We start from the raw sequence: 24839 nt of genomic DNA on the forward strand, positions 1-24839 counted from the left end.
GAGATCTCACCGATTAGATAATTGCAAGCATGGCACGCGTTCTAGACACGGTGAAGCCAGTTTACTGTAAACGTTTGCGATAGGATATAGACATATGTAAACTGGATTTAACCTATAGAATTGATGTTATAAAATAAATCCTTACTAATATTTCAAAGTGTAAATGCGAAAATAACCCTGTCTTTGGCTTTCACGCCAAAATTACTTAATCGATTTACATGAAATTCGGTAAACAGATTATCCAGAACCTGAGAAAAAACAAGGGCTAGGTACTTTTTACCTAGATGCACGAAATAGTCCTCTCATGTCGCAGATGGAACCGCAGCTAAGAACTTAGCCGTGTGTGAACGGACAAAGTTATAAAAAATAACCTTGTTCACTGATTTTAAAGCTAAAATGTGACACATATGAGTTAGAGCAAGTTGCTACATTTAGTTCTATTTACGGTAGCAGTTAAGTTTAATGACTGCAGTTAACTGCACTTATGAGATTAAGCAAGAGTTTTAAGCGGGGGCTTATTAAATTGGGTAATATAGCAGTTTTGCTTCCGCTAAGATACTTTTAAAAATCACCTTTTGGTACTACAGGTACTAAATTAGATACTATTTAGGAAGAAAGGTACATTTAGAAAGAACGTATATCTTACAAAAGTTACATTGGTACCTACTTGTGGTCATAATGCGGTCATCATTCAATTACAAAATTGGACCTCAGCTCGATTCTGACATGTTTTTCTACAATCGTGGAACCGTAAAAAATATTTTTTTATTGCATTTTTGAATTACCCTACGATGAATTAATTATGAACGCTAGCCAGGTACCTAAGTGCTGTTTAGGAATGAAGGAAATTAGAAAAAAGTTTTATTTCCCATTTATTGACTGTGGAAAGCAATTCATCATTCCACGAAAATTTATTGTTCGTCTTCCGTCATGCGCGCACGCAGAATTTGTCGACATAAATAGTACCTACCTAAATAGCCGTTTTTTTCACGTTAATCGCACATTAAAAATATTTAATAGGCGGATATCTTAAGCAATTGTTTTTTAGATTTGCTAGGATACTTTTTTGTAGGCATACCCTTCTTGACAGTTGGTTAAAGACGTCGTTGAACTATTTTGGTCATTGACTTTCAGCAGTTAAAACGCTATTTTTGTTTTTTTTTGTCCAATTGGATGTCGATTGTCTAAAATGTTAATTTTCCTAATTGCACGAAGTTGCAGTTTAGTGTCAGTGCAATTACATTTACAAGGAAAAAACTTAAGTTTGCTGAATTTACATGATTAATTTAAAGGCGACGCACACTTTCAATAATATATTTTCAATTTGTTTGTTGAAGCCATTAAGTTTTGGATCTGTAACTTAAATGAAAACCTGAAAAGCACCGATTGAAAAGCAATATTGCACATAATGTAAAGGGCTGTAAAGGAGAAATTATAGAATTCGGTTTATCAGATCATACGGCACAGCTTTTGAAATGTCCCGTTAAAAAAACTTGTGTTTTAAAACGCTGGCGAGTAAAAAGACAAAATTATTGTCAAGAAAATATAGAAAAATTTAAGAACATCTTAAAATCTCTCACCTTTTCAGATATTTATAGGACCGATGACGTTAACGAGGCCTACAACTATTTTCTAGATCTATTTCAATGTTTTTACAATCTATGTTTCCCTTATGAAACACGAACAATATCTAATACAAAAAAAGCAAAATGGATCTCGAACGGTATAAGAAAGTGTAGTAAAAAGAAACGTCAACTGCTATGGGAATACCGAAATAACCCTACATCAAAAAATAAAAATACCTTCAAAATTTATTCTACTAGGCTAAAAAAAATTATATCCTTGACACAAAAATCACAAAACAACTATTATATTAAAACTTCCCAAAATAAATCGAAGGCAGCTTGGACAGTCATCAACAATTCTAAAACCTTCTATCCTAAGGAGTCAATAACAGAAATACAAACAGGGACACACCGAATAACAAACCCATTAGAAATAGCAGATTCTTTTAACAATTTTTTTATTAACCAAGTTATTGAACTTAAAAATAAGACAAAACAAGTTCCTATGACCTCAATATCCTCTAATTCTTTATTTATGAAACCCACTATACCACAAGACATAATACACCATATAAACTCACTTAGGAATACAAACAGTGTTGGCTATGACGGAATTTGCACAAAAGTTATAAAAGAAGTAGCCCAATACATAGCTCCACATCTCAGTCACATCATTAACATGAGTATATTTAATGGAATTTTTCCCGAAGGACTAAAGACTTCCATAATTAAACCATTATACAAAAAACAGGATAGGCGATCTATGGCAAATTATAGACCTATAGCCTTGATTCCCGTCATCGCAAAAATATTTGAGAAAGTTATTTATAAATCCCTCTATACTTATCTGGAGAGGTCAAATATATTAGTCAAAGAACAAAAGGGATTTCGAAAACAAAATACTATTAATATGGCCATACATGATCTTCTCCTTCCTATTTTATCAAATGTAGACAAAAGAAATCCGGTGTGTGCTATCTTTATGGACCTAACCAAGGCTTTCGATTATGTGGATTACGCAATTTTGTTAAAAAAACTTGAAACATGTGGTATTAGGGGGAATGTGCTTAAACTAATAGAATCGTATTTGACAAATAGGAAACAGTTTGTTGAAATCACAAAAATTTGCACAAATCCACATGGAAGTTATGAGAAGAAATATCTCTCAAAATGTAGGACAGTAAAATACGGCGTGCCACAGGGTAGCGTGCTAGGACCTCCTCTTTTTTTACTGTACATTAATGACCTTCCCAGCCACATAAATCACCCTATGGTACTATTTGCCGACGATAGTACAGTAGTAGTTAAATGTGACGACCCTGCGACGTATGAAAATGAAATAAATATGACTTTAAAAACAATTATATCATGGTTTGACAAAAATAACCTCGTTATAAATTTAGAAAAAACTAAAATTATGCACTTTCAGCAGAGAATCCCGAGTAAAATTCCTGAAATTAGTTATCTAGGGACGCAAATAGAAGCAACTAAGGTCACAAAATTCCTTGGCATCATAATAGATGAAAATTTGAATTGGAGACCTCAGACAGAAGAAATCTGTAAAAAAATTTGTAAATTCGCATTTGTACTTTATAAACTCTCAAAGACTGTCAGCTTAGAAGCGGTGCTAATGGCATATCACGGTTATGTTGCATCAACACTAAGGTATGGTGTCATGTACTGGGCTAACGCCGTCGATAGAGAATTTGTATTTAGAGCTCAAAAAAAATGTATAAGATCGATGTGTGGCTTGTCTAGTACCGAAAGTTGTCAACCGTATTTTAAAAGCTTAAACATTCTTACTCTGCCTTCATTATATATCTACGAAACTAATGTCTTTGTTAAAACACACATATCACAATATAAAATAGCTCACAAAAGTTACTATAGACAGTTACGAGACAAAAATAAGCTGGAGCTCGAAACTAAACATGGCAAAACTGCCCTAATGAATAAAAGTACATTCTGTATGGACACAAAAATATTCAACAAGCTGCCTGAAACATTAAAATCGTTAAATCTGAAAAAATTCAAAATCACGCTCATGAAAATTTTAATTAATAAATGTTATTATTCAATAAAAGACTACCTGGATGATAATTCTATAATTCCTCCTTTAGATACTTAAAAACATAAAATAAAAATAAGTCTTCATATATATATTTTTTTTTTATTGTATTTGTACATTACATAATGATTTGTGCGCTTAATTGACATATTACAATATTATTATTTTTATTTTATTCCATTTGACCTTACTTTTGTACTTTACTGAATTATTACCTTCGTTTGATATTTAAATATTTTATCTTTTGACATTTTTTTGTTTTGACTAAGATTTAATTAATGTAATTTTTAGATACCTACTATATGGTTTTGACATTGTAATCGAGTTTTAATAAATTATTGTATGTAATTGATATCTTGGGAACAATCTAATAATTTGGTATTTGTTTTGACATTCCAAAATGTTTTAAAATAAAATCATTAACATTTGTACGCCTAATGGCCAAGCATAGAGAACCAACAAAAATGTAACATCTCACACTCATGTGTATCTGTACCTATGTTTACAAATAAATAAATCTGAATCTGAATCTGAATCTGAATATCTCAAAAAAATATTACAAACTAATATTAAAATTTTGTAGTCTCTATTAATCATTTTATATGACTAATTTCTTTTACTATCGACGGCAAAATTTACACATTTTCTGGATGCCGAAAGGCATTCACTTTAATATAAAAATAAGCTAAGCTTCTAAATAAGCTTTTTCGATCCACCTAATGTCATGCGACCCATCAAATTTAAAAATACAAACAGCTTCTCTATAATTAGTCACGTAGAATATTTCTATAAAACCGCTATCAATTTAGCTATCAATGGGAATTCAGGTCTCACGTACTACAGTTCTGCGGTACACCATAAAATAAAAATAAAACAAGTTAAACAACCTACATACTTAGATATACTGTAAGTGCTGGAATGGGGCTCACCAAAGGCCAAAAGCCTTCCGGTGCTGCGGGATTGATCGAAAGAGCTACCGCGGCCCTAGTACATAAGGGGCTGAAGAAGAAACATGGTGGGTTTTAGTCAGTAAGAGTCTGACACTCCCTGATTTCCCAAGAAGAAAAGTGACATTGCTATTTTTATTTGATGGCTTAGGGCAAAACAACATAACTCCACTTGCAACTCAGAATAGTTACAGTAGATTCAAGATGGTACTTTCCGCAATGTCAGCATAAAAACTAAATACTTAGTCAAAGAAAATGTGTTAACTTAAGGTTTTGTTGGTCATGTGTTTTAAAGAGAATAGAATCCATCTAGATTTAGATATTTATCAAACGTCATGTAGGAAATAGGGACCATCTAATGGGGATAGATCACGAAACGCAAAATGCTAATTGTTTTTCTAGTTGATCACAATTTACTGCTACACAGTGTAAATAAGTGTATCTGAGATCAAGCCACATATACATCACGAGTCCATTACTGTCAACTCAAGTAGCAATATCAGAAACCATATATCAGTCAATATTTATAGCCATAAAATCATCAGACAAGTGTATATCATCTCTTACTGTAAAACACTTTCGTCGGTCACGCATATATTCCTACTTCGTGTATTCCAACTGACGCACCGTGTCACACATACCGTAACTAATGTACCGTAGTAAATGTTCTAACACGGAACACGGTGAGACACTGTGTCGATAAACTCTAGTCTTGAAAAATAGTGTTAAATAATCGAAAGTGTTGAAGATGCGTTGAAACGCGTGGTAACAAAAAGTAAATATTTATCGTACGGTATCTTTTAATCTCTGGCGATTTCCCGACAAGTTGTTGTTGCATTTACATGGAGCATTATTCACTAAAGGCCGTTCGCAATAAAATTTTGACATTAGCCCCATACAAGAAATGTCAAAATTGTATCTATAGTATTAGAACAACAGATAGATACAATATTGGGAACGGCCATTCGTTGTAAAAACCCAGTCGTTTTTGCGTTAGCACTCATCTTGCCTCGAACGGAGGTCATGAAGTTGTGCTAAATCAGTGTGACCAAAAATACACAGACAAGGCTTTAAGAATAATGTTTTACATATTATATGATTTGTGTCCTTAGTTAATCTTCTTCGTCTATTTCTTCCTGCCTCTCTCTAGTCTGCCTTTGATGTCTATTCATAAAGTACCTACCTATATAGTCTTTCTTTCTATCAAATGTATGGTTCAAAAATACTTTTTGACTTTCGATCCCCGTTACTTGCAGGCTTCTAATTCCACCCAACTAAGCGGCAACCATATCTTAACTCTGTGTATTTAATGAGATCACAAAAGCAAAAATAGATATATGAATCTTCTCGTCCATATTTTGAACATGACCAACTTAACTTATTTTTGCTAGTTTTAAGTATAGAGACGACATGCATATCTAGGTATGTCAACCCAATCCAGTCTGCCTGGAATGGAATCTAGCGGTTTTTAGATAGATCATAATGTTTATTCAAGCGGGACAAATTACCGATCTGTGGTTGACCGCAGCTCATTTATTGCAAAGACCTAGAGTGCAACTGTCAAGGAGGTCGTATAGGCTGTCAACCTCTTTACTGTTTTCGCGGTTATGTCAAGCGAAGTAGCGGGAAAATGGTTTTAAAGCATGTAAGTACTAAAGTTTACTTTTCCGTTCTAAATAGGTACCTACGCAAACAAAGGACTGGACAGATTATTTGTAAAAACTACTTGAATTAACCCCTCTGCTCGACAAGATTTTGACATATGACTTTACCGTTGATTCGGCGGGAATTTTGAATCGCGACATGGAAGTAAAAAATTTGTACTAACTTTCAACACATGAATTCTAAGTCCGTAATGCCTGATCAGAAGTATTTTAACTATAACTTTAGAGCTCACTTATTTGACAACAACGTGCAAAGGTCAAATGGGGTCAGTTAATTCAGAAAAAGATAATAATTACGGTGTTTTTAAGTCTATCGAAAAGTTAGGCATTTCAAATTTGGTGAAAACTTACCAATAAATAATCGCATCACTTTCTCAAACACAACACAAACGTCATATTTGTAACATTTTCAATCCGTTGCAATACATTTCGTGCACTTATTTATGTTCAACAACTAAAAAATCAGCACATAAAATACACAATAAAAATGAACAATTTACAAGATCAAAAAGAAGTAGAGTTTGGAATGGAGTATTTTTTTTTTTTCAATCAGCGGTGTGCATTCGATACCTAAATCGGATATTTATCATAAATAATCGAATACCAATTCTATATATACGTATTTTTTAATAGCAACTTATTTCAATTTTATTTATTAATTTGAAATTATAGGTTCAATTTGTTTTTGTTGTTAAGAAAAAAGATATTTAAGTTTTATGAAAGTTTTTAGCATTAAATTTTTATATGTATTATTCATTTTGGTGTTGCGTCATTCGTAATAATGTTTAACTTTAATTGAATTTTTATTACCTATTACGGAATTTTAATTTATTCTTATATTATTTCTCAACAATTCTAAGATTTTTGTTTCGGCGGAGGGTAAGCCTGGCGTTCTGAAATATATTGCAATTTGTAACTACCAAAGTAATGTACTTATTTGATCATCATCAGCCTATCGCAGTCCACTGCTGGACATAGGCCTCTCCAAGTGCACGCCACTGAGATCGATTTTTAGCTACTCGCATCCAGCTCCTGCCAGCCGTCTTGCGCAAGTCATCACTCCACCGTGCCTGAGGACGTCCTACACTACGCTTGCCGAGGCGTGGTCTCCACTCTAGAACTCGTTTACCCCAACGGTTATCGGTTCTTCGGCTAATATGGCCAGCCCACTGCCACTTCAGCTTGCTGATTCGGTGGGCTATGTCGATGACCTTGGTTCTCTGACGGATTACCTCATTTCTGATGCGATCCCTCAGAGAAATGCCAAGCATAGCCCTTTCCACAGCCCGCTGAGCGACTTTAAACTTGTGGACCAGCCGTACCGTCAGTGTCCACGTTTCGGCTCCGTAAGTCATGACAGGTAGGACGCACTGATTGAAGACTTTCGTCTTTAGGCACTGTGGGATCGACGATGTTAGGACTCGACGTAGCTTCCCAAATGCAGCCCAACCCAACTGAATTCTCCTATTCACCTCGTCCTCAAAGTTGTTTCTACCTAACTGCAATGTCTGCCCGAGGTATACATATTTCCGAACAACTTCGAGAACGGCGCCGTGTATCGCAATCGGTTCCGGTAGAACATGTTCATTGAACATGACCTTGGTTTTGTCCAAGTTCATCCGTAGGCCGATGCGTAGAGAAGATTCAGCCAGGTCGTTCAGCATTTGTTGTAGGTCCTGCAGCGTTTCTGCCATGATGACGATATCGTCAGCAAATCGCAAGTGAGAGATGTGTTCGCCATTGATGTTGATGCCACGTCCTTTCCAGTTCAGCGTCTTGAACATATCCTCCATTGCATTAGTGAACAGTTTCGGGAAATAACATCCCCTTGTCTCACTCCTCGATGCAACGGTATGGGCCTTGTTTGCTGATTTTGTACTTGGACGGACATTGTAGCGGCTTCGTAGAGACATCTCATCACTTGGATGTATCGCCAATCTACTTGACAACGCTGCAGGGACTCCAGAACAGACCAGATTTCAACCGAGTCAAAGGCCTTCTCATAGTCCACAAATGCTAGACACAGGGGCTGATTATACTCTTCGGTCTTCTGTATAATCTGCCGCACTGTGTGGATGTGGTCTATGGTGCCGTATCCGCTCCGAAACCCAGCCTGCTCCGGTGGTTGGAATTCGTCGAGTCTTCGCGCAAGTCGGTTCGTGATCACTCTTGAGAACAGCTTATAGACGTGGCTTAGGAGGAAATGGGTCGATAGTTCTTCAACTGGGTTTTGTCTCCCTTTTGAAGAACAGGACGACAACACTCCTACTCCACGCCTCTGGAGTTCTCCTTCAAACAGGACGGCATTAAAAGCTTCTGGAGCTCCCCAGTACGGGCTTTCCTCCTGATTTTAATAGCTCTGTTGTAATGCCATCCTCGCCAGGGCTTTTCCATTTTGAGCTGTCTCAGAGCGATCTCGATTTCGCCACTGCTGACTTCTGGCAGGTCTTCGGTGAAATGGCGCGTTAATGTGGCTCTAGAGTCCTCATTTCCGGGATCAGGTCGAGATGCATGCGATGCGTATAACCGGCCATAGAAATTTTCCACTTCCGAAAGGACTGCCGGCACCGAAGAAACGACTTCTCCACTTGTTGTGGTCAGCTTCGTCAAGTGGCTTCTTCCAAGAGATTGTACGAACACCTTTGACCCCCGATTCAGCTCAATTGCTCTTTCAATGTCAAGAGTATTGGAGCACCGGAGGTCGCGTCGTACGTGCTTGTTGATCTCTTGGTTTAGAGCCCGCTTAGCTGACGAAGTGACAGGTGGGTTTTCACGTCGTCTCTTCATAAGCCCTAATGTCTCTTCCGAAAGCTTTGATTTCTTGCCCTTACGCTGCATGTAACAGAATCTCGAACCTTCCTCCCTGAGGATCCGAACCACATTTTCGTGGTTCTGGTTAACGTCTGTTGTGGTTTCCACGGCGGCAAATCGGTTCTCCAAATTTGATTGGAACGTTTCAGATCCTGTCATGGTTTGGAGCACTGTTGGTCGGAGCCTGGCCTTCATCAGACGGAAACGTTCAGCCTTGAAGTTGATATTCAGAGAGCCTCGGACAAGTCGGTGATCGCTACCGGTATTAAACCTATTGATCACGGAGACGTCTCTGAATATGTGCTTCTTGTTCGTCATGATGAAGTCAATCTCATTTTTAGTCATAGTGTCGGGGCTTTGCCACGTCCACTTCCTTTGGGGCTGCTTTTTGAAAAAAGAGTTCATCAAAAAGAGCCCCTCACGTTCGAGGAAGTTGACGAGCATTTGCCCCCTATGATTCCTGCTTCCAAATCCATGGGATCCTACTGCCGATTCGCCGCAAATCTGTACTCCCACTTTAGCGTTAAAGTCCCCCATGACAACGGTGTAATGGGTCTTTGTAGTGAAGTGGAGGGCCCTTGATATATCATCAAACATATCCTCCACTTCATCGTCTGAATGTGTCGAGGTCGGTGCGTACACTTGCACTACCTTGAGGCTATACCTGTCGGTGAGCTTTAAGATAAGGTACGCTACCCTGTTCGACACACTAGACACCTCCACAACGTTATCAGCTAGGGACTTATTAACCAGAAACCCAACGCCACCTTGGGATTGTTGGTCTCCCTCTCGGAAGTACATTAGGTGACCTGATTCGAGGGTTATGGTGTCCTCCCCCTCTCTTCGAACTTCACATAACCCTAATATGTGCCACCTAATCTTCCCAAGTTCCACCTCGAGTTGCGCCAGATGCGAGTCAATTGACTATAGACTTATTTGATGATGAGAAACAATAATAATAATTGATTAATTTTAAAGTCACCAAATATTTTTAACCGAATCCCAAAAAGGAGGTGGTTCTCAATTTGGATGTTTGTTTTTGGTCGAAGGGCTATATTCCCCATATTTGTTATTAGGTCCAGGATCTGATGATGGAAACCTTGAGAAATCGAGGGCAACTCTCGAAAATTGTAAGCATAGATAAGGTTATAACTTGAGACTCAGATGTCTGTCTGATAACACTATGAAACAGTAAAGGTTTGGAGCTGACCTGATGATGGAGACCAGAGAAGGTCGAGGGAACTCGACAACCGAACTTCTCTCGTCTCCATCTCCTTCACTGTTGCAGAGGCCTCGTAAATACGAATAATATAAGCACAAACACGAGAAAGTTTAAATATTCAGTTGTCGAGTTCCCTCGACCTTCACTGCTCTCCATCATCAGCTGGCTTATTCGCTAACTTTCGAATTCTCAGATGTCAACTGGCCTCAGTTGTCATCGGAACTTTGATGTCAACCGATAAGTTCAAAACATTGGTATTATGTATCGCATGAAGTGGATATCGGTGGATATCGTTACACGGTTGCTGACGCCAAAACTACGATGACAATAATTTGACAGCTATTTGTTTATCCATTATCCATTATGTCCACTAGGCTTACGGAATCGCAATATAACGTTTATCGATACAGAAACAGCTGTCAAAATGAGTCATGGTGGATATCAGCCTGATGACGTCATTTCATTTGGTAACTGGCGTTAGCGAATAAGAAAATAGCTGTTTGACAATTTACTAATGTACACTTTACCAATTGATGATATCTGCGAGCTGTCAGTGGAGTTAGCGAATAAGGCTACAGGTCAGCTCAAAGCCTTCACTGTTGAATAGTGCTACCAGGCAAACACCTGAGTGATAAGATTTCAACCTATGTATTTCTGCAACTTTCGAAAGTCGCCCTCGATTTCTCAAGGTTCCATCATCAGATCCTGACCTGATGATAATGGGACCACCTCGGAAGTATACGCTATCAAACAAAAAAAGAATCATCTAAATCGATAAATAAATGGCTGAGTAATCGCGTAACAAACATACAAAAAAAACGGTCGAATTGAGAACCTCCGCTTTTTGGGAAGTCGGTTAAAAATAAGTCGGCGGCGGCCATCTTTCCATCTTGGACCAGCTTTCAATGAACAGCGAACTATTTGCCCTTTCAAACAATAAACTCGTCATAAAATTTTGCGATAACTACACCTAACTACGGCTCTCGTCAAATAGCTTTGCCGCTCAGTTAAAAAGTTGGAAGTAACGAATCGCCATTAAGTTTGGCAGGTCTACAGGAATCCTGCACATAAAACACCCGAAGAAATAAATAAGTCTTCATTTGCCGTCTTCAGAAACCCTAAAAACCGAAGATTTTTTTTTATTCCGGCTACAACGTATTTTCTACCACTGATTTTCTAGCATTTTTTTCAAAATAAATTAAGTCATTTTACTTTTCCTAATTTATTTTCAGATTATGGTAAGTATACAAAATTGCAATTTAGTAATATTATAATATCAAATAATATAAAATTATTAAATCGATTCTTTATTTTAACGATTCGGATCATTCGATGCAAAACTTCTATCACCGTCGCCATCTTGTCTATGCGTCTTCAAATTTAAAAAAACAACTAATGTAAACAAACATGGCGAGTTCGATCAGAATTCCCGGTAATTACGATTGGATTTTAAAAAGGTATATTTCTAACGGTATGCTAAATATGAAAGGTTTGAATGCGTAAAAATAATTTAAATTTATTTAGTTATTTTATTTAGTACTCACAAATGTGGTTTGATTGGAAAGAAAATAAATATGAGCGTAAATAATTAGGAAAGTGTATGACTGATTCTTAGACCCCAATTGGGGTCTCAACCGAGCTTACGGTGACATTGATGTTCAGACCCCGATTGGGGTCCGCTACGGATTTGACGGTTAAATGAATTAATATCGAGGCTTTGAGTTTCAATCTCAAGTTCAAAATCTCGCAATAGATTCTTCTATTATAATAATTATGAAGCATTGCACACAAATAAATAAAGAGTTAATTTAGGAGAACATCAACGACTAATTAAGTGTTATCGTGTTATTTATTTGGCTACATACTTAGGTAGGTACTCAGTAGAAATCTTGTGACCCCTTTTGCAGCTTTTTTTGACACGCACCTGTCAAAATTGAACTTATCAACTCGACTCATGAAAGTATGTCGCTTAAAAAAAAGGTTAAAACGAGTTAATGTGAATAATAAGGTTCACATCGTGTACGCGTACGAAATAGTCGATCGGAACCAGGCTGCCTTGTGGTCCACTTAGGACTTTCACCAAAAGTGACACGCGAGTCCTAATCGGTAGGAAGTCGGTGCATCGATTAGAAATCGTTCATTATCCATCCTTTTTAATCGATTCGTTATTACCCGTACTCACAATTGGCTGGTATCATCGAAATGGTTTTTGTAGACTTTGTTATAAAGATATTGACAACTAAACTTACTACTTAATAGTACTAATTTTACAAAATTGAAGAGTTCGTTTGTTTGCTTGATTATTTGTTTGAAGGCGCTTATCCCAATGATAGTCGACCGAGTTTTTTTGTATTAGATATCGAGGAAACCTAATAGCTACTTTTAGCCAAGTGCGCCGAATAGCACTCACAGATGGGCGCCAGTTGCAAATGAAGGTCTGCCTGACAATTTTGGTTTTGGTACTTTATACCTACTGCCCCGTAACACCAACTTCAAGGGGGGTTCTGAACAAGAGGTTCTGAATTCGGTTCTCAAACAAAGTTGCGTTAAGTTTTCTACATTTCTGAGCAGTGGTTAGTATGCATAAAATCTGGAACAAGTGAACGCTGTACTTAGCACATAATATCTATTAATTTCCGCTTCTCGAATGACAGAAAATAGCAATTTTTATGTCTTTAAGGCCAGTGAAAACTAGGGACGTTCAAATGTAAACCATACTCCATGGTAATAAGGTCCAAAATGCGTGTAAAAAGTGTGAAAGGTAGAAATAATTTTCTTGGAACGAAAGCGTACTACTTTTGATGTGGAGAACACAATACAATCATTGTTTTTCTTAATGTTTTATACTGATGAGATGTAAAGGGTATTATTGACAAGTCATTAACGACGCATAATACCTAATACCTATGTCCTTTATAACTTTACATTATAAAGATATCAACAATCAAAGACGTTCAACAGCCGTGGGAAATACTCCACGCACCCAGATAAAAAGTAGGTACACTTAAGAAGGCGTACCTTGATACATGGACACTCAGACTGACCTTCATTGATACATGGGTTACACTGATATCTATAATTTGTCGAATCTGTCCAGTGATTTCTAAACCAATCATGATCATCTGATCCAACTAGCACCAGCGGATTTGTGTCATGTTATGTCATACTTAATCGTAATTAAAATAATACACGTGCCTTGTACATACAAGCCTATACTTATGTACACAAAGTTCATTTATCTGTAAAAGCCAATGACCGGAGCGGCCATATCTGAGCCTATAGGTACGTAACTGGTCAGTTTAAGAATACGCAATAGCGATATTACGATTGTTTTGCTGTTCATTGGGTTCCGTATTTAAAAGAATTTAAAACCTTCAAAGAAATTTGATTCAAAGAATTTGATCATCAGTTAATATTTATTTCAGAGTCAGACTCACCTTCTGAATGAAGTTTTTACGTAGGCATAAAAAATAGCTGAAATCGGTTCATGCTTGGGAGCTGCTATGCTACAAACACATCAAACTTATAACACTTAGTATATTTTTTATTGCATTTGGTTATCATTGGACAAGCTGTTGAAGTTGGTAGTTGGAAAAGTTACACCTAAATTTTATTATACTAGAGCGACAATAGAGTAGGTAGGACTCTATAAAACCATTGACAAGCAGTTTCATTCAACTTTTTGCCACAATCACAGTTGCATTAATCTACTACATCTAAGGATAATAATTCTAATTGTCTAATGAGCTCACGAAGCAACGATGCTATTTCAACACGAGCTACACGAATTCACGCTTAAACATAAATCTCTATTGTCTGTTCTCATTGACATTTGCAAATTGTCGCGTGGCATTGCAATTTTATTTAAAATCACGCTTGCTAATAGCATTGTCTTACAAATATTTGCAAATTAAGATTACGATAAAGATCTTATTTATTTATTTATTTATTTACAAATTTTTGTACACACACATAATAAAGAAAGATGACAGGAAAGAAAGAATATACAAAGGTAATGCTTATTTCTAAAGAAATCTCTTCCAGCATACCTAAAATTCCAGCATAACAAATTAGTAAAATACCTTACCATAAAAGTAGGTAATTAAAACAACTTATTGTTTGAGCTGAAAGATGGCCGGACAAGGGTTTCCCCCAAAGTTCTTCACTTTGTTTTCAGCAATCTGCATTTATTTGCTGCCCGGACTTTCGCCAGATCGTCCATTTAGCGGCTAAAATAATTATTGAATCTTTTATTCATTTGGCAACAGAAGGGTATACTTATATTAGCATTGCTGACCAAAACCCGCCCATATTCCTTCTCGATACCCGCAGGATCCTATAACAGGCAAAAGGCACTATTTCGACCAATCATTTCTGATTTACGGAACCCAGAAAAACTGGTTATCCGCTAGCAGGTTTTTATAGCCGCTAGACAAACGCCAGAACAGATTATAAATGAAGAAAAATATATGCCCATCGTTATTTTTATGTAAATCTGTTAGTAGGCAATTGCGATCAAGAGATTGCTATTTCCTTATTGGTAGTCTTGGAATAAATTGGCAGTAAAAATTAACTGGTATTGAACTAATTACAATAATTACTACTACTGCTCTTCTAAGAACTGAGGCTAATTGCTTAGAAGTTTTTTAGATCGTAGTAATAAAACTTCTTGATCGTTTTTAAGTTGTTCAAAAATGAGTTGAGTTGCAAAAATGGTCTTGCAGAAAAAACGGGGCTTTTGGAAAACCTGGGGATTTACATGTATGAAAAACATTAGGTATACCTATTTTGTTAATCTATAGCTATATTATTAGGCCAAGAGTTTGTTTGTTTCACTGTGCTAATCTTAGGAATCGAACCACTGGGGTTTTTGATTAGATCTTTCATTGTTAGATAGCCCATTATGTAGATTAAACAGTAGTTACGGGAGTTAGCGTAATCAAAGAAACTCTGAAAGCTTTATAATATTACCGCTTATAGTAGGGGAGGCCTAGAAGGGATTTCGGGATTTACTCAAGCGCGGCAGATTAGTATATAGGGAGGTACCTATTACCCCATTTAACACCTCCACCAAATATAAGCCCTGTATATGCAGCCGCGCGTCTAGAATAAAGGATATGATTAGTAAAAAAAAAATTATCATCTGACATTCTCCAGCGCGTCAGATTAAGTTAGGGTAAGTTAGTTATATGCTAAAAAGTGTATATTCCACTAATCTGACAATTTGCGATTGACGATAAGAAGTAGGAAGGTTACAAACTTGTAAAAAAAAACGTCATCTTGACTTTCTCGAGCGCGGCTATTTTTTTTTTTATTTTGAAGGGAGTAATTCAACGTTCACGAAAAATATAAAATCTGACGATTCCCGTAAGCCGAAGTAAGGGAAATTTATCGATAAAGTTTAAAGCGTGCAGCTACGTGATGCCGGTATTCTCCTCCCAAGTTTCTATTCCTCTCTCACTTTTTTCAATTCAATTCATTTGCAATAAGTGTTAGTACATTTTGGGTCTTAAATAATCTACACTAATATTATAAAGCTGAAGAGTTTTTTGTTTGAACTCGCTAATTTCAGGAAGTTACTGGTCATGGTATGCAGATATGTATATTGTTTTTAACGAAGACGATTCATTTTATTGGATACTTTTGTTAAATACGTGTGCCTTCCAGTTGCATTGTTTGTCTATCGTGATACCGAGAAATGCCGTTTCGTATACTTCGCCTTTTTTATACAGGTCGTGGTGACCTAATCATCCGGTTAACATTGGCTCTACTCTGCATAACGTGGTTCACAAATTACGCGCGTAGTGTCGCTTCATCAATGAAAGCAACTGCTATCTCTTTCTATCTGTTCTGCAAGAGTGGCAACGCGCAACTCTACTGGATGGTTTTAATTAAACTAATAAATTAAGTCTTTATACGTATTTTTTTTTTGTATGAAAATAGCTGGGAAAAAGGCTGGGCAGATTATTTAGATTTTAGATTTATCTATGGGTATTAAATTGAATAAAATTAGTTTTTGTAAGATTTACGCGTAGATTATTTCCGTCAAGCCATGTTATTATAGATTCTATTGTATTGTTTATGACACATGTATATTTATCAATGTCATTATAATTAAATGTAATTATTATAGAAATGTATGTAATGTATGAGCAGATTGATACACTCCGCTAATAGCAATGTCATATATATCATTGTATTATGTGCCTTCTTATCGAGAACAACCTTTATTATAACAGCTTTGTTGAAATGTTTGTCCGTTCTGAGATATATCTCAAAAAGTGTCTTTTTGATCTATAGATCAAAAAGTGTGTAAAAGTTGATAGTACTTAGAAAACATACTCGTAGTAGCACTTAGATATTCCTTTAAAAACTTGAGATATCAATGGATTATTTAGTTTTAACTTTTACACGCTTTTTGATCTATATCTCAGGACGGGCAAACGTCAACAAAGCTGTCATATTAAAGGTTGTTCTAGATAAAAAGGCCTATACAATGATATGTATGACATTGCTATTGGTGGAGTGTTTTTGAAAGTTTATAGCCGCTCCACCCACCGATGAAAGTGTGTGTATGTCAGGACATTTTTTTCTTCTTATCATCTAAGCTTCGCAATCTAATAGGTCTCATTGACGCTCGAGTCACTCCCGATTTAGCACTCTCGCCTCCCCTACTATTATATTTATTTCGGTAGTAACAAAATTAAAATCTTTACTAGTTCCAAACAAACACTCATATTTCCGATCTCACAAAAGGTAATGTAACCCCATAACAAATCGCTGAGTAACTATCCGACCTCTTCACCTCACGATCTTCGAAAGCTGTGAGAACCTACTGACTTATGCTAGCCTAGTACATCATTCTACCAATCGCTTTACAATGGATTACGATAATCGATCTATCCATGCTTAATGGCCGTTTCCACTATTTTATCTATCTGTTTAAATGCGTTGATGAGCTAATGAGCTCATCATCTCCCGAGCCTTTTCCCAACTATGTTGGGGTCGGCTTAAAGTCTAACCGGATGCAGCTGAGTACCAGCGCTTTACAAGGAGCGACTGCCTCCTATCTGACCTCCTGAACCCAACACCCCTTGATTAAACTAGTGTCAGCAGACTTACTGGCTTCTGACTACCCGTAATGACTGCCAAGGATGTTCAATGACAACCGGGACCTACAGTTAAACGTGCCATCCGAAACACAGTCATGGGTGTCTAAGATATACTTAGAAAGTACATAACAACTTAGAAAAGTTGCATTGGTACTTGCCTGACCTTAAATCGAATCCACGCCCTCATACTTGAAAGGATGGTTCTTTACCCACTGGGTCACCACGACTTCTGACTTCTATTTTGTTGAGCTAATGTGCTACAATCTCTAATCGAAATTCAACGGACAGAGATCGGTTATTGCAATCGGCCGTAAGTTATATGGTTACATAATATAGTATATGAGCATAGAACCTCTAACCAGTTATGTCAGTGTGTTTGTAATCTTAGACCCGGTAACATGTTACTCTTGTTATTTTTTTTCGGAATTAATGTGAGTAAAAAGTTTGGTATACCTAATTATATGTTAAATGTTTTAGTTAAAATTTTGAAAGGCTGTTTATCTATTAATTTAAAGTAAATAGAAGCTAATTAGGTATTGTTATTTGTTTGAGAAACTAGTGGTGCAATTTTGTTCTTGTTTATTTGATGTTTTGTGATAACAATTTAGGTGATTATTCTAAGTTCAATGCCTAACTAGGAGCTCGTGGAATATTTTTTATTTTATAACATTTTTCGTTCAAATTATTGTCTGCTGTAGAATTAAGATGTGATTTAACTAGATTTGTATGATCTCGAAATTCTAATTTCAGTTCGTATTTGTTTCAAATTATATTATTTAGGTATTTTTTAGCGATAGATAAGTAGGTAGATACTACAGTTGTAATTTAACTTAACATACCGGCTTCCATTGGCAATGACAGATACTTAATTTATTCAATGTTTTCCTGATAATTTTCTTATTTGTTTACCTATTGGCTATTATCTAACTTAGTCTAGCCATCATTGAATTATTTAGCCGACTTACAAGATTTGTAATAGAAAAGCAGTATAGCTTTGGTCAGTATTTTTTCTCTTAGATAAAGTTTTGGCATGGTTTGGATACATTCCTAATTCAGAAGACCATGGCAATAATATTCGTTAAATAAGAATAAAATTAATTTGCCGATTTAAAAAAATAAAACTGGGTTAGGTATAGGTACCTACATAGATACAGCCTACTCATAGAAAAACGGTAGCTAGTGATCCACTGTTTGAGTCTTTTCTCAGCACAGTGTGATCCATCTTATGCTTGACTTAAATTCCAATATCCTTTACAATTAGATGCACTCTCAATAAACCCTGACCATCTCGAAGGCTATCAAAATAGAAAGTTCCTAGAATAGAATCATTGACGTTATAAAATATATTGCTTAATTTAGATTTATAGTAAATGTTAAGGTTAACTAATGCAGCCATCTTTGACAAAATGATTTTAAATGACGTCAAAAATCCTTATAAAAGTTCTTGAATAAACTACTGTGAAATAAAATAGCTATATTTTTGTTTGAAGCAACTTGGTACTGCAAAGTCAAAATCATTTACTGTAATTTTCAGACTTTTACAAAGTTTTATTCTCTTTCTTAAATAGTAATTTATTTTATAAATGCTTTCTTGATAGCACTGATGCGTCTTTTGTTTTTAATCATTTTAAAATTCGAACAGTTCTTGCAACGCTGTTTTCTCTCTTCTTCTGCTGTTTTGGATTATTTGAAAATAAACTTATTTTTTGTTAACGGTGTCCATCGAATATTATTTTTCAGGCGGTTTTAGCGGTGGTAGCTCAGGCACCCTGCATAGAACTGAATGATGGAAACAAAATACCAGTACTCGCTCTGGGTACTGGCAGAGGAACTGCTAAGGAGGTAAGTTATTAGAACATATAACATCAAATAACTTTGCTGTTCTTTGTTGGCTAGTGACATCGCGATAGTCAACATCTGGGGCCCAATTCTTTTAAGTTAATAATGTCAAAATCGAATAGAAATTGAATCGCAATATGATCGCAATAGCAGTTTTAACCATATCGGGCATTCTGCTACTAATATAAGACCAATCGTATTCCAACGACATTCGATTGGTTTGCGATCATATTGCAATCGTAAATTATTTGCAGACAAAATGATTCATTATTGAATGACAGAAAAGGATAAAAACATTTATTTCAAAGAAAAAATAGCAGAATGCCACATACGCTTCAATCGTAAGTGAGTCGGGATTGGTTCTCAGTCGGCCGTGAATCGTATGCCGCTTAAGTAAAATTAGGAGTATCGGGCCCCTGGGCATCGTCTGCCCAAGCTGACTTGAAGGTTTAAATGGCTCGAAGTTATGTGTCTCACAAAAACATCCATGAGCCATCAGAGCCATGCTTGTGTATTTTTATGACTGCGTGACTTGGCCAATAGCATAGTTCATAGGCTCTACCACTTACCTGAGATAAAACATCATACAAAAAAAAACAACCGTTCAAAACAGTTCCAAATAAATATTATTAAAAAATATTCCTTATATTGTAGACAGAAACTCTAGAAGACGTTCGCAACGCAGTCCTGTGGGCCATCGAAGCTGGGTACCGGCACATTGACACGGCAGCTGTCTATGATGATGAGGAGCAGGTCGGCCAGGGTATAGCTGACGCGATTGCTAAGGGTATTGTGACTAGGGAGCAGATATTTGTGACTACTAAGGTGAGTTTGACTGACGAATTTATTTGTTAAAAAAGAAGATTCTAAAATTCTTGAAACTGGTGTTTTGTGATTATATGCTAGAGAATAAAATCCTTCAGAAAACCTTCTAAAAGATAATACCAAGATTAAAATGAGTGATTCTTCGGAGGTCATTCTATATGAATTGTTCCGTATTATTGAAATAAATAACGTTAGTGACCTTTTTTGCTAGAGGGGATAGGTACTTCATTACCCAGCTGTGGCTGGATAATGGAAACTTTTGTCATTAAAAAATACGTCTGAAATCTTTTACGCTCGAGACCACAGATCTATATCTTACTTGAACAATTCCGACGATATCAACAATATTTAAGTTGTTGATGTTATTTTAATATTTTTTCAGTTATGGAACGACAAACACGCCCGTGATCAAGTGGTGCCCGCTCTCCGCGAGTCTCTGAAGAGGTTGGGACTCGACTACGTAGATCTGTATCTCATACATTTCCCTGTTTCTACTAAGGTAAGCTGTTCCTTCTTCACCTACGTATAAGGGAGAACCACTTCCCGCAATAGGGTAAAATGTAGCTCTAGTCCTTACTGAGGTGTGACTAGCTGTTTACCTCAAACATGTAAGTTAGTTGTCAGTTTTCTTTGCGATATTCTGTTGGAGTATATCAGTAGATTATCTTGTTTTCAATAATAACACGACAACAAGCATACTTTAAAAGATTCCTAAATAAATGAATGATGAATAAATCTGCATCTCAGCGGCAATTATAAAATTCTTTGTCCATATCTGGAAATACCTGCAACATACATAAGATTAGCATTCCTTTTAATTAAAACTGCATTGTTACATTGTTAAAGTAATCTTGAAATGATCAGTATTTAACAAAATACTATCTTCGGCTAGAATACCCTGAAGATAAGCAGAAAAAGGTAGCTAACTTAGCTAACAAGGAATATGCAGATCTGAAAACAGTATAGGAATACTTTCAGTACATGAAGATTCCTTTAATTTAACCCGACTTCTTGGGGAGTTTGTTGCGTCACTTCTTCTTCCCAACAAAAACACATAGGAAGTGGTGAAGGGCGGGCGTTTTGGGGGCTGTCTTTTATTTTTGGCGTTCGACAAGTGTTGATTTATCAGGCTAATTTGAATAAACGTTTTTTAGTTTGAGTTTAAGAATGGTTATGCTTAATCAAGTAATAATAAGCAGTATAATTTTTACTCACATTGACAAATAAATCTTCCTTTTTTCCACAGAGTGATGGATCCCCAGACAACATAGACTATCTAGACACATGGAAGGGCATGGAAGAAGCTCGCCAGCTTGGCTTGACACGGTCCATCGGCGTGTCCAACTTTAACTTATCTCAGATCGACAGGCTAGTCGCCAACTGCCAAGTTAGGCCTGCTGTCAACGAGTTTGAGGTGAGGAGATAATTATGTTAAGGTTTAAATTAATGTACTGCTTATAGGGTTAAGTTACCTTTCCCTCTGGAGAAAGGTTGATTCCAGAAGTTACGTCGTGTAACGCAATCTCCCTAACAAATATAAATTGCACCGAGCCACCCACTTGATTAAATTATATACGGCTGATCAACTTTTAGGCAACTCGCTTGAACAGCGTAATTTACATACATAGGAACCTACACTACATCTCAAAAGATGTACTTATGGCACTCATGTTGAGTAGTTGCTTCTGTCTATCGGCATTGATCAAAATATTACCATACAGGTAATTTTCTCAATAAAAAATCTACTTTAAAACAATTTACTAGTAATATCTAGAAGTCTCTAGAAGTCGGTGACGGAAATTTGCCATCGTGCTTATTTACCTATGTTCATCGACTTTTACAGCCTTAATTCTATGAAATTCAAAATCATCTACCTATCAACTTAAATTTTCACATAACCGTATTTCTTCCAGGTAAACCCAACCCTAACCCAAGAACCCTTAGTCTCCCACTGCCATTCCCTCGGCATTGCAGTAATGTCATACAGTCCGTTTGGTTTCCTCGTCTCACGCAAGCGAGATGACGCGCCTCCGCCGAAGTATGATGACCCCACCCTGGGAGCTATGGCTGCTAAGTACGGCAAGACTCCGGGACAGATCGTGCTGAGATATTTGGTGAGAACTGTTACTTAATTGTTTAGTGATAGAAGTTTACTGAAATCGTGATATCATTGAGTTTTTTTGAGGTTTGTGAAATAAAATTGACGTAGGGATTACTTTCTTTAGAGTTCAGTTTCTATACTTCTATACAAACCTACCTAATATTGTGTATTCTTACTATGTCCTCACTCACAATAGATATATATAGCAGGTTTAAGAATTCCAAATACTGTTCCTGAAATAGGGTAGTGTCCTGTCCAGGGTCGAAATAATGAAATAATATTTAGTCCGCTTTTTAGATAATCAAAAAATATTGGATACGTATTTTTTCTTTTTTTAATTAAACATAAAATGACAAAGATAATACGCTTCAAAAATTAGGAGTGGGGGCCTTTTACGTCACAGTGTCCTGAAAATTGTAGCAACTTGTGACGTCACACTCAACTTTAACACGCTATATCTTAACAAGTTCTGATCCAATTTAAAAAAGAAAAAATACGTATCGCTTAATTTTGGACAATCTACAAGACGGACTAATTATTATTTTTTAGGAAACTAGCCTATTTTGGAAGCGTCAAAAAACAAGAGAAAGCCAGAAAGTCTGTTAACCAGACTTATCAAGGGGTATCAGGGTTAGGAGGTAAAACCGGCATTGGCTTTATAGAAAACACTGGTATTCAGCTGCGTTGAGACTTTAAGCCGTCCCCAACATAGTTGAGGAAAAGCTGCGCAGATAATGATGACTTAACTATGTTTTCTAATTTTTTTTTTCTTGTTCCCAGATCGAGAGAGGTCTAATCCCAATCCCGAAATCCACAAACAAGAAGCGTTTAGCGGAAAACATCAACATTTTCGACTTCCAACTCACGGAAGACGAAGTCGCTACCATCAGCAGGTTCAACAAGAACACCAGGGTTATTAGCATTGAAGCCTGGAAGGACTATCCTAACTATCCTTTTTAGGGATACCTACTTTAGAAATTAATTAGGATTGTTAATCTACAGATACACTTAAATAAAATAAAGTTTTTTGGAAACAAAAGACGTTTGTTACTTTTCTGATAATGACGCATTACTTTAATAGTTTTGTTTTGTATAAAATTGAAATGATAACTGAGACCATTTAGGAAAAAAAAGGTTATTGCAAGCATTAGTTTTCGTGGTACAAATATGATGTGAAATAGAAAATAAGTTATTTTAAAATAATTTCTGTAGATCGCAAATAAAGTTTTTTTTTTTTATTATATTTTTTACTTATTTTATCCAGTGTCCCACTGTACGGAAAAAGAACTTCAACCTCCCTCGCTCTCTGTCTGAAGCTTCCTGACCCCCTGAGGCCATTCCACATGGTAAGAGTCCAGTTCATCTCACCATCTCCTTCGGTTTAGCCGCGCAAGATAGACAGATAAATCGTTTAACAATGACAAAAAGTAGAAGAGATAAAATGACAGTTGACTGTACCTAGTTGGAAAAATGCTAAGTAGATGTGTATTTCTTGTATTTACCGAGTAAGTTAGATAGATAGGTAGGCATACCTTTTCTTGAATAACAAATGCTATAAAAACACAAGTCACGTGCTAAACGCAAATGCCAATATACTTCAACAGGATAATCAATATTTGTTTCGACGGACATCGAACTTGTGGCCCTGAGCAAAAAATGGCTACGTTCATCAAATTGTTTTCTTTTTTAAACAACGTACCTATTCGACTAGGTACTATACGATCCCTATAATTTTCCTAATAAGTAATCGTAGGGCTATTTACTAATTCTAACATATTTAGAGAAAAATGGTTTAACGTCCTTTTTGTTTAAGTAAACAAATGCTTACTTGAAAATTTTTGAGACTTCATAGCAATTTTATTGCATTAGGTACCTATAATACGTAGGTAAGCCAAATTCCAAAAATTATTATGTATAAAAAATGTTTGTTTAACAACAAAGATGCGGAAATAATTCTTAGTTCTAACTTGAATGGATTAAAATATCATTGTTTATTCAATGACAATCAACGTTGTAATAATTACTCGTTTGATTCATAGATATGCTAGCTAATTAGATGGCCGTGACGACCATTTAACACGTATTTTCTAAAATCGTGAGAAGTTTAAACACCTTTGTGTAAATATGAATATTCAAGTTATTGTAGTTTACTTATATACTAGCCGTTGCCAGTAGTACCACCCGCGTAATGAGAGAAATATTTCCTACACCCGAATAAAAAGTAGTCTATGTTCTTTCTCAGGATCAGGCTCTGTGATGCAGCATTGACAGAACTGACAAAAAGAATTACTTTCGCTTCTTAGGACATATAAAAATGAATTACTGTTCGTTAGTCTCACTAAAACTAGAGAATGGCTAGACCGATTTGGCTTTTTTTGGTATAAAAATGTGTTTAGAGGTCCAGGGAGGGTTTAAACGATACGAAGTTCGCGGGATTAGCTAGTTTATAAGATAAGTTAGAAAATGGTTTCATCTTTGGGCTGATATTTGACGACATTTTAGATAGACAATTATTGACATTTAAACAACAAAAATTTGCATACCATAGGTACCTATTACCTTTTAAGTTGGAAGCATAGGCATTTAAATGGTGATGGCATTATAGACTAAGTATAATGTGTGAAAGAGATTGACTTTAGTCTTATGTATATCTATTTGAACATGTATGCTAATTACATTAATAAA

General features: G+C 36.2%; 1 protein-coding gene across 1 annotated transcript; it reads left to right on the forward strand.

Annotated features, from left to right (window-relative positions):
- The first annotated feature begins 17703 nt into the window (after nucleotides 1-17703).
- Nucleotides 17704-23395, forward strand: LOC110381990 (aldo-keto reductase AKR2E4). The gene is made up of 7 exons (XM_064040616.1): nucleotides 17704-17820; nucleotides 19130-19231; nucleotides 19883-20053; nucleotides 20436-20552; nucleotides 21300-21467; nucleotides 21967-22167; nucleotides 22935-23395. The coding sequence occupies exons 1-7, from the start codon at nucleotides 17788-17790 to the stop codon at nucleotides 23112-23114; spliced, it is 972 nt and encodes a 323-aa protein (XP_063896686.1). The 5' UTR covers nucleotides 17704-17787; the 3' UTR covers nucleotides 23115-23395.
- The last annotated feature ends 1444 nt before the right edge of the window (nucleotides 23396-24839 follow it).

Source organism: Helicoverpa armigera, chromosome 22 (assembly GCF_030705265.1).
Source record: "Helicoverpa armigera isolate CAAS_96S chromosome 22, ASM3070526v1, whole genome shotgun sequence".
Taxonomy (NCBI): domain Eukaryota; kingdom Metazoa; phylum Arthropoda; class Insecta; order Lepidoptera; family Noctuidae; genus Helicoverpa; species Helicoverpa armigera.